Source organism: Trachurus japonicus, chromosome 13, assembly GCF_045865225.1.
Source record: "Trachurus japonicus isolate A0001 chromosome 13, Traja_1.0".
NCBI classification, from domain to species: Eukaryota; Metazoa; Chordata; class Actinopteri; order Carangiformes; family Carangidae; genus Trachurus; species Trachurus japonicus.
Window position 1 is genome coordinate 16,249,700 of NC_140919.1, and position 11,574 is coordinate 16,261,273.

General features: G+C 40.6%; 1 protein-coding gene across 2 annotated transcripts in view; it reads right to left on the minus strand.

The window, feature by feature from the left end:
* Positions 1 to 8,944, minus strand: part of serpine2 (serpin peptidase inhibitor, clade E (nexin, plasminogen activator inhibitor type 1), member 2) — a 45,742-nt gene extending 36,798 nt beyond the window's left edge. The window contains exons 1-8 of one of the 2 annotated variants that reach the window (XR_015037452.1): positions 8,663 to 8,944; positions 8,337 to 8,561; positions 7,395 to 7,592; positions 4,837 to 5,035; positions 4,629 to 4,726; positions 3,273 to 3,359; positions 2,607 to 2,690; positions 2,363 to 2,451 (exon numbers count right to left, since the gene is read on the minus strand). Coding sequence is in view for 1 of the 2 variants with exons in the window: in XM_085794987.1 (XP_085651113.1) it covers positions 2,414 to 2,451; positions 2,607 to 2,690; positions 3,273 to 3,359; positions 4,629 to 4,726; positions 4,837 to 5,035; positions 7,395 to 7,592; positions 8,337 to 8,561; positions 8,663 to 8,924 (1,191 nt within the window). In the remaining variant the exon portion in view is untranslated. Of the gene's footprint in view, positions 1 to 1,887; positions 2,452 to 2,606; positions 2,691 to 3,272; positions 3,360 to 4,628; positions 4,727 to 4,836; positions 5,036 to 7,394; positions 7,593 to 8,336; positions 8,562 to 8,662 lie in introns of those variants that run through there. The other variant, XM_085794987.1, reaches the window with a different exon arrangement.
* Positions 8,945 to 11,574: the final 2,630 nt, after the last annotated feature.

Here is an 11,574-nt window from a genome sequence, read left to right on the forward strand (position 1 = left end):
TGTGGTCCTGATGGTAGACAGTCTCCCTGTATACAGTCTATGGGTGTTAACTCATGGGCGTAATTTATGGGGAGGGGGGGTATAACCCCCCAAAAATGATATAGTTCAACATTTTGGCCAATTCTGCCATAATCACTATAGTCATAGCAGGAGGTTCATTACCTTTAATTATCTGTGCATGATGTTGTTTTGAGGTCTGCGGGGCAGAGACGTGAGTTGCTCAGTGAACACAATGGAGGTGAACAGCACAGGTCCCCTGTCCCTCATCAAACTCATCAAATAACGTTACATAATCCAACAACTCAAAAACGCTCTGGTGGAGAAGTTGTTACCTGCACATTCACCACGCTATCTCAAAACAACATGCACCGATAATTTAAGGTAGGGAACCTACTCCTATGACTATAGGGATTATGGCAATAGGCAAACTTGCCAAGATGTAGAACTATCCCTTTAATAATCATATCATTGCAGTGAGTGACTAAAAATATCTACAAGCTGGTATGAAAAAGTTTTCATTTTTACTGATTTAATATAATTTGCAAGCAACCAATTTTTAATAATATTACAATGTAACTGGTTGCTAGTGGCAACCATGGATCAATTATAATACATCCATGGTGGCAACAGGTAAAGCTAGAGGAGGAGGCCACAGAATAAATGTGCCGGTAGTTTAGTTCATCTGCCTGGTAAGAAATAGTTAGACGATGGCAAGTGGTGATGTGATAGATTGATAAATAAGCATTAGTCCTGTCCTAAATAAACACTTAACTTGATTGACAACAAAATTAAATGCACGACTGAAATATCTTTTACTACTGTTGCTATGGGAATGCCAAAATAAAGAGGTAAATTACCCGTGTCCATATAAAGGTTAATGATTTGTCAGTGTTTAATCCAAAGTAATGCCCTTGGCTACGATAAACCTCATATCAGTGGAGAAAGCAGGTCACCGGAGTTCAAAACAGTGAGGGATCACTGAAGAGATGATAGAAAAAATATATCAACAACCAAAGTGTCTGAGATTGACACAACAAACTGAATGAGCCAGTTCTGCCTGTTCAGCAGCCACCATCCACTCCTCTGATGATGCCTGTTACTGTACGTGTTATTAGTCATGGTTGAAATAAATTGTCTCTTCTGATCATTCTCTGTTCAACATAACTTCTTTTAGCTCTTCTGTAATAAAGACAGTTACAGAAAGTCACTCTTATTATGAAGATTTAATGAGGAATTTTCTGACATTGCACAATATGCAGGATGGTGCATGTCATACTTAATTGCACTACACTTTTTATTGTAAATATTAAGCAATGTAAATTTCTTTTAGTGGTTAATCTCTCTCATATCTGTTTTTGTCCTTTTTGTAACAGTAATGTTGTTACCTGCACATTCACCAATTCCTCTCCAAGTCTAGTTTTTAAAATTTTCTTCTAAATAAAACTCAAACTGAACAAATACAATGCAGCATGCTTGATTGATTAATCTAGAAAATAATAAAAGTCAAAAACTGAAAATTATTGTTTGCCACAGCTCTCCATCTCTCTATTGCAAAACTGTAACTTCATATTGTATAACATCTAAAATCACCGAATTGACAATGTAGATTGTATTGTTATTTGAAAGTTTTAAATCTAAAACTGTAACTTGAAATGTTGATTTAAATGTTTGATTCTTAACTATTATTATTATTATCTTCTTATTACGTGTTTTGGATAATCAGATATTCTTCCATATTGTGTTTCAATAGTTGGTGAATAAAGACGCACCATCAGAAATGACTCTTATAATTGTGACAGACGTTGAGACAGTTGAAAAAGCAGAGTGTACACAAACATTTGCTTCTCAGGAATACGACAATTACAGAATATAAGTAAGGCAAAATCATTGGTGTTATAAATATGTGTATTTATTTTATCAAATATGAAGCAAGTATGAGAACAGAAATCTTCCTCAGTGAGGGACACAATCACTTTAAAGTAGCTGAATGAAAAGGCATCCAAGGTCACACAGGACGTACATTGGCCCAAGAAAAACGTTTAAACTGAAAAAAAGTGACGATAAAACAAAAATAATAAAATGATCCCATTCCAGACTTGAGAAAATACACAATTGACATTCAGTGTCTTTTAAAAATGTAATAAATTCCAAAATAGTATAAAAAAAAATTAAAACAACTGGAAAATTTTAGTCTGCAAAACATTTTATAAAGCATGTTATGCATTACAGAAAATGGGCAACATGAAAAGCAATATTTATAACAAATATAACATCATATGTCCACATTGTACATAAGTCTACAGCAACATGTGTGTGTGTGTGTGTGTGTGTGTAAGTGTGCATTCATGTGTACCTGTGTGTGTGTGTACATGCGTGGCAGTGTACAAGCGTTTCCTCTGCTCGCCTACGATGCTCAAGGCTGGTTGATCTGCCCCATGAAGAGGATGGTACCTGAACACAGAGACATGGCAAACTCATCAGTCTCACAGCAAGGTCCGACTTATTGATGCGTATATTTCTCCTACACAGCTGCAGACACGTTAAAACTATACAAATATACCTATAAATAACTTTTAAGGTGACATAAGTGAGATAGAAGACATTACCTGTTGATTTATGTCTGATGAGGAAGAGGAAAGGTCTGTCCACCGTCACCCACGGTGGAGAGGACCGCGCCTGCAAAATGGCAGCTACACAGACAAAGAAAAACATGTTGAATAATACTATTAAAGGGATACTTCACCCAAAATCGATGCCAAGGAAGGGTTTGGAGAACTTTCGGAGTTATCGAAACGCGTTTGGAGTTTGATCTCTGCTTTTATCCTCGTTGTAGCAGTAGCTCCCAGTAGCTCTGTTGATGTTTGTGCACATGCACGAGATTTGCTGCGAGATGTTCATTCGCCGTTTTAAACCATTGGATGTATGATCTAAACAAACACCAAACAACTTTTTCATGTGGCAACTTCAAGACACTTGGGTCAGTACAGACGAGCAGTATGGAGGTATTTGGATGTTTCATAGTGTGTGTTTTGACCAATTCAAAAGTGAGCTCTATCTGCCGCCATTATATGAAAATCCGTTGCCAGCCGGACCCCCCCTGGAACTCCAAAAGTGTTTTGATGACTCTGAAAGTTCTCCAAACCCTTCCTTGGCATGACGGTGAGTAGAAAATTAGTGAATTACCGATTTTGGGTGAAGTATCCCTTTAAAAGTACATATTATGTTAAAAAAAAACAAAAAAAAACACCACAAACGTGTTCTGCAATACTGACCAGTGGCAGCTGCTGCTTTTGTTCCATCTTCATTCACAACAATCTTGGCTTTCTGGAGCGCCTTGGATACGAACAAAGGCTCAGCACCTGAGGAAAAAAACACACACACACACTACATGTTAGTTCTAGCTTCAGACAAATCCTGTATATTCATATGGCTTGTGTCATCATCACTGTGTTTTATTTACAGCCAGCCAACGACTGGGGCACTGGGGCACCTTTAGTATAATAATAGATTAGAAATCAATAGCACCAGTGGATAAAACTTCCCGTTCTACTGATGAGAAACCATTAATGGCTTTACATGGGTCTCGCCCACACAACAACAACAACAACAACAACAACATCTTTCTCTCTCGCTGTGCTGCTCTGGGAATATCTGAGCCCTGCAGATTGGAAATGGCTTCTAACAGCTCTGCACTTGAAGCGAAAGCATCACAGTGCTCTTGACAGTCCTGTTTTTGTTTTTTTGTTTTTTTAACTCCATCCAAGCCGATATCTCGGTTTATTAGCTTCTGTTGTTATTCAGCGGTTATGTGTTTTGTTTCCTTGAACATCCATGTAAGAGGAGAGAAAATTGTTTAAAAAATTGTTTCTAATTCAAATTTATCAGTGATTCTCTTTTTCTAGTGATGATATTTAGTTATATTCTTCAGATTCTCCAGCTCAGGGTAAAGACACCATCTTATTAAATCAATCTATAATCCACATCTATAACCAGTGCAGTACAAAACAACAGGCCTGTAATAAAGCCTCACCTCATAGGGATTATAAAGCTCAGGGTTAATATTAAGTTGTGTAACCCTAACAGTCCAGCCCTTAAAATAACTATTAAAATAAACCAACACAATTATTACAGTTCTGTTTAGTTTTATTTAGATTTGCCTCATAAATAAAGTGTCCGTTTGAATTTGCAGTGCAGTATTTCCTGCTATTTCCTCATTATAATTACTATTATTACTATAATTGTGATGTGGGAATCAGATTATGTTGATTAAATGATTGAGAAATATTCATTAATGATATAAAATGCATGTTTTCAATGATCCCCCCCTTGCACTGAGTTGAGTATAAACTCCTTTGCACAACACACCACCAGATGGCAGTAGAGCCCTTCACTCCAGCAGAGAGTGAGTCAGTTCGTCACGCTGCTGCTACTGCTGCTGCTGCTGCTGCTGCTGCTGCTGCTGCTGCTGCTGCTCAGTCGGACACGATTCAGACTCCTAACGGGCTCTTAGCAGTAAACAGCCAACAATCCTTTCAGAGGTTGTAAATACTTGGAGGTGCCCGAGGCGTTGCGTCACTTTTGGGTTTGGGTTTGGGTTTTCGACTGTGACTGTGCTCTCTCTCACTCACTGATGTGTCTGAAGTCGGCTTTGTCTGCGCTGAACATGTCTGTTATTCCCAGAGCTGTGAGGGGGGCTTCCAGGTCCACCATCGCATCAGCACTGAACCTGCAGACACAAACACAGCGTCAGTGTTTGTCTCACTGAGTTAAACACATTTATAAAGGCAACGCTCTTGTGTTTGTTTCTGTGTTTTTGTGTGTGTGTGTCTGTCTTACTTGGGCATGACCAGGTGGACTTTCCTCATGTGCATCAGCTTGGTCCAGCTCTGCACCGTGGCTGTGCTGATGTGCGGGATCACGCGGGACAGAGGCGTGTCCTCATCAGAGGGCATAACGATCAGCATGCTGATGGCGTTGCCGTGGTAGGGCAGCTCGATGATCCCGTATTTCAGTCCCTGGGGTGTGGTGGCCATGCCTGACACAGCAGGAGGAGGAGGAGGAGGAGGAGAGGTCACGGATTCATGAATGATGACAAACAAAGATGAAACTTGATTCATGCATCATCATCATCATCATCATCACTGATATAAAAATGGCTTTTATTACATTTCTTGTGTCTGTTGAACCTTTTTATAGCTGATTAGGTGTCTCTGATATTTCTGTTTAAGATGACAGTTATCTAAAACATTGACCGTAGTTTATTCCCTCTGTATTGTGGTTTTTATTGTTGTTCTGTATCTCTGTAGTTTCCTGACACTTTAATGTGAGCTCAACGTTGCTGTTTCTCGTGTCTATGACCTTATAATTCATATTTTGCTTAGCTTATTGGAAACAATGTCTCTACCTCAATGTGTGTGTTCCTAAGCTAAAAGTAAAAAGTTAACTTCCTCATTATGCAAGGACAAATTAAATATTTTCCTCATTAATGCATCTGTAAATATTGGTCTTTTTATCCCTGTTTTTTCTTTGCATGAGTTCATTTCCTTCCGACTTGTGTAATGCCACATAATCTGTGTGTAAATGAATAAATAGGGCTCAACCCTCAGTGCTGTCTGTGTCTCTCTGACCCCTGTGGTTTGTGGTTATCACTGCTCAATATTTTTATGTAGTCTAAACAAACTAGAAGCGGAAAATGCATCATTTCCTGGCCAGTAGGACCCACCACACTGCAACAGATACATATTCATAAGGACAAATGCAAAAACTCTCCCTCCCTGTTAACAGCACTGTGTTGTATCAGTGAGTGATGGGGCGCAGCAAAACAAACAGTGATATTTCAAATATCACAGATCACGACTATTTTTAGACCTAGCAGGAACTTTTCTCTTCGTTCAAACACATTATTCATGCTGCTTGAAGCCGGTCTATGTTGGTCCTTTAACTCTTTAAACAACAGTAGACTCCAGCTTCAACGCATGAGTGAGTGTTGTGGACAAAGAAAGCACATGAAGTCACAGCACAAGCAGCAAGTCAACTGCATTTCCTGCTTTATATGGACATTACACTAAACAACACAGTACAACCAAGTATATATGGATACAAATCCCTGAGTGAGTGCATCAGGCCCATATCTAAGTGGTTTATTAATTTTACCTTTCACTCTGTTTCTCGAACCTACGTGCAGGAATGAGGGGACAAGAACGAGAGCAGCAGCTCTGCAGGACACTGGAGGAACATCTGTGCAATGCTCACAGCTGAGCCTTAGTTTCACTCTCTAACCCACAGCACCCATCAGGCTTACACAACTCTGACAACTCATCTAAATATAGACAACTGACTGGTATAGCATTTCATTTCACACAGGGCTAAGCAATGTCCTACGAACGTGGCACGTCTGGTCTGAGCCCATGTTTTTCCCCTTACTACCTGACCTGAGCTGACCTTCATCATGAATCATACACTGGCAAAAAAAGAATAAATAAATTAAAACAATTTAGTATATGACTCTAGCAGAGCAGAGTGCAGGAGCAGCTGCTGATTGACATAATGGTTGAAATGTGTCCAGACGTCAAGGCCATTCAGCAATCACTCAATGCTGAGTTAAAGTGGTGAACTGACTTTACAGATGTTTTAAAGAGGACTAGAGGTGCACTCAACACATCTACCAGACATCAATAATGCATTTTGATGGGAAACACTTGAAACCCCACCTTTAACCTTCCAGTACCATCCAGCATTTTAAAAATATTGCGATAAAGTCAGCTCATCCACAGCACATTTCCCCCCTGACACGGGTGTGCAGTGGCTGCCAACAGTAGATCTTCAAACACACACACACACACAAACACACACCCCGTCCCCTGGAAGATGTTCACTTGTTCTCCTGCCTCCTGCCATGAACTCCTCATGACTACTTCTGTTTTTAGCAACTTAAGAACTGACATTTTCCTTCAAAATGGTTTGAAGCGTTCCTGACGCACGTTCAAACTGGATCCTGTTGCCAGTGAAAGTACAGTGTACACACACACAATGATGTTTTTTTTAAGATGTGGGCACACTCATGTCGTTTTAATTTCAGGCTCAGTTCAATGTCTGACGATACTCCACTGTAAGTCACCGTCTGGCCCTCATTCTGTAAAAGTATATGGAAAACCCATTATCTAACAAATCAAGAATACTGCATGTCAGCACATTTACAGAGTACAGACTCATTTGACTCGTCCTTATCTGCTCAATTCATTTAAACCACTTTAAAAATCCAATACTGCAATTATCTACAGCAGTGTTTACATGGTATAATGCATCAAAGAAAGTCAGTAATACTAAATTATGGCTTTTATTAGGAATATTCCACTGGTAAACCTGAGACCTGTCACTCGTCGCCACTCACTCACCCATATTGAAGACGGACAGCTGGGACATCATCGAGACCGAACGCACGTTTCCGTCGCCCCCGGTGAACGGCCTCATCTTGGTGTTGGACGGCTGGAAGCGCGACTTCCATAAACCCTTGAAGTAGATGGAGTTGACGGCGACCATGCGGGTCAAGGCCGGGTCCAACATGCCCGGGTCGACCAGGCTGGTGATCTGACCTGGAAGGAGGCAAAAACGTCCACAACAGGAACAAGGCTTCATCATGAGAACCGCCATCTCTTGTCACGGTTGTGTCAACACAGATGAGGAAGTAATGACGCAGCATCGTTAGATACGTGACAGGAAAACTGACTTTGTGAAAAAGAAGAAACATTTTTTTTCTCCTTCTTTTTCTTTCTCATATTTTTTTACTTTCTTTTCTTCTCTTTTTAAGGAAATGCAGTTCTCCAGACTGCCACTAAATGTTTGCATTTTGCCCTGAAATTTTAAGACAGTGCAAGAAAAATGTTCATCTACTTGTGCATATGTGACCATTAAAGGGATAGTTCAACATTTTAGCAAATTAGCCTCCGTAGCGTAGCTCTGAGCAGCTCGTGGCTCTGCTCCACCGTTCTAAAAATAGCTTGCAACAGTTAAAGTTAAAGATAACGAACCTACTGCTATGACTACAGGGATTATGGCAATAGGCCAATTTGCCAAAATGTTGAACTTTCCCTTTAAATTTGTGTTTGGCAAAGTGAACAATTGATGCAAACTTTCTCCCTGGTAACCCCAGTGTCAATCAACATCACAAAAGGGGACAGAAACAGAACAAAAACAAATAAGAAGCTAAAACAAGACCACATAAAATGACAGAAAAGTATCCAAACAAAAACAGAAACTAACAAGCACAGACATCTACAAAGATGGGGATCCCATCTATACATATATACTGCTAGACCCTGCACCGCCACCTCTCCCACCTCTGGTCTTATTGTTGACCCAGTCGTTGATTTCGCTGGCTGCCCCCTCAGGGTTGCTGAAGTCCAGGCCCCTGGTCTCACTCTGGAAGTTTTCTTTGTTGGCGGTGACAAAGGCGGCCTCCATGGGGCAGGTCTCCGGGGTGAAAATGGCATTGGCAATCAGCACAGGGTCCTGGTTGGACTTTGTCAGGGCCTTGTGCAGCTTCTTCAGCATCTTGTAAGGACCTGTGCAGAATGAATAAACATTATTATTTTTTGGAAACCGCTGCTTTAACACACAGTTTATAATATACAAACGTTCTTCAGCCACTGCCACAGTTACTTACCGTTTTTCTTGTAACGAAGTGCACTGATGAGCTGCCTCCGGGTCTCTCCGTGGGCTCCGGGCAGCAGCATGCCCAGGACGGAGGCCACTCCATGGGGTGAAAACACCACGTTTTCCAGAGGCTTGGAGCGGACTACTTGCTGAAACACCTGTATGCCAAGATCCGAGCCCCGTTCACCGTATGACGGAGCCTGGGGCAGCACGCCGCCGAGGTCATGCAGGATCACCAGTGCACACAAGCAAAACAAGGAGAGGTGCTTCATTGTGATTTATACGGCACCTATTAAAAAGACAGAAAACAGATTTATTTACAAGTGTAAGTTTCCATTGTCATCAATCATGATGACTCCTGTCATCTTAAATCCAGATGTATGAAAACATCCAAGTGGCATTCTTTAAAACTCACTTCCAAGGGAGCTGAATGTCCCTTTCTTATGACTCATCTTGGTTTACCACAATTATCACGCGCACCTTTGGCTGTCCTTAGGCAAGAAAGCCTTTCATCCACTGCTGCGGGGTCTGACTAACTCTTACTCATGCTCGCACATAAAAATTACAGTTCAACCACAACCTGCCTATTGAAACTGCTCTCTGCTCTTGTTTTAATTTGAGACTATGGTAAATTACATATTTTGGACCGTGATTCAGCCTGCAGCTCCACTCCACTAGAAAACAGCTACTAGAACCACTTACTGTAGAAAGCCTGCTGACCTGCTGATAGGACACAACATCGATGTGAAATAAGTGATTTTGTTGTCTATGGTGGTAACTTTAAATAGGCTAATTCTATACTAGGATACTGTTAAGGTCAGAGCCAACAAAAATAACAGTGTAGGCTAGTTCAGCTTTTTTTATGTGTGGAAATCTTACAGAAAACATGACCAAATACTAATTCTTTTGTGAAAAGTAAATATGCTTAACCTGAAAAGTTACAACATTTTTTATCTTCTTCTTTATATATATATATATATTTTTAAAAAGCCATCTCTGCGCAGCATGTTTCTCATACATTACACCAGCACTCAGTCCAACAGTGAAAGCAAACAGACCATGAACGCACCTCAACACTTGCACACATCATTAACGGAAAATAAATTGACAAAGCAACACCAACAACAAAAAACAGTTTCTAAATGATCAATTTATTGTTGTCAAACAAAATCCACCTGTCAGAAACACATGTTAGCAATATATTTAAAAAAGAAAGACAAATATTTAAGTTGTTAAAGAATCTTTTAACTATTGTTTAACTTTTGAATGTAACGTTTGAACAGTGTCTCGAGAGTTGGAATCATCAACGTTAAAAAACGACGTTACCTACCGCGCGGACTCAGGACGTGACGTCGGTTCGACTTCTCTCGCAGGTGAAGCTGTTGTCAGTCCCGCTGCTGCTGTCCGGGCCACAAACGACGGGTTTGTTCCGTAAATAAAAATGTTTTAAAAACAAAACCAACTCTCTCTTTTTCCCAATTAATATTATCCTAGTTCAAGTGAGAGCTTCAACTGACTCCGCTGCAGTTTCTCTGAGCACTTTAACGGACTCAACTCCGCCTACAGACCACACAGGGCACGACGAAGAAGGAGGAGAGGGGGAGTTTGGCCGTTAGTGTCAATTTTACACCTACAGGATAACAACTTCCGGTAACCCTTCAAAATAAAACCCAGTTAATTAGCATATCGCCGTCACATTATAAAAATATATGCTCTCATACTCCTTTTTTACAACACACAATGTTATAACACACTTATGTAAAGCTATAAGTTACATTTTTCTCATTAAATTAAAAAAGAAAGCTTTACATTTAAGTCCGTGTGGCTACTTCCGGTAGCAATTTATCTTACTTCGGCTAACTTGACGCAAGTGAAGTGAGGTACAACAAAAAGATAGAAAAAAAGTTAAGAAACAGCAGTCATCCTTGTCATGCTGGGTCATTTCCAGTTGGGAAAACATTGCTGAGGCCTATTCTCAAAGAACCACCTGTAGGTTTTTCTCTCAGGTGAAGTGACAGGCTACAGTTGGATGGCCACACATACACACACAGGTAAACACACACCTGAAAGGAGGCTGAGGCTCAATTACATCCCTGCTGCAGCCAAACAGAGGATTATGACAAGGTGCATGGGAAGGTTTGAATTACAGAGGATTAAAAGAGCGTCTGTGGGCAAATTATGACTAAATCCATCATGAAAGACTGGATTGTAGCCTGTCATAATGATATAAAATATATATTTCACATGTGAATCATATCAGCTGGACCACAGATTGGCGGATTCAGGGCAGATTTTGGTTCTTTGAGGATGTTCAGTTTGTGTCAGGGCGGGGGTCATACACGTCCAGCTGTGATGCAGAGAGATGAGACTGTTGTGGAAATAAACACTGTTGAGCTGGAAGTGGGGAGGGGTCATTGTGTGTGTGAAGTTTTGTGGAGGTAGTAAATGAACACACAGCTGTGTACTTGCAAAGCCACTTATGGCAGATGCTGCTTATGAACTAAAGACACGTATCAAGAGAGAAAACATCAAAAACATTGCAATATGTCGTCCAAATTACATAATTGCCAGATGTTCTCGGTGTGGCCAAGATGCCATCTCTCCGGGTGCTGCTGGAGATATCGTCGTGCACAGGGCTGAGCAGCCACAACAACACTGCAGTTACACTTTCATCATCAAACGAGACCAAACTTGTGCTGAACAAAACCAGATGAGCGCATGTTTTGTGCAACATGTGTCCCATGCAAACACATGACCTGAGGCTGTTTTTGGACTAGATGAAACTGTTTTTTCATCTCACTGCTCTCCGTTTAAACATGATATTCAGTGTGCCGTGAAAGATGCAACGTTTCTCAATATGAAATGTGTTGTCAAGAGTTGGATGCACAATGTGTCCTGTATGCAAGAGCGTGACAGAAGGCA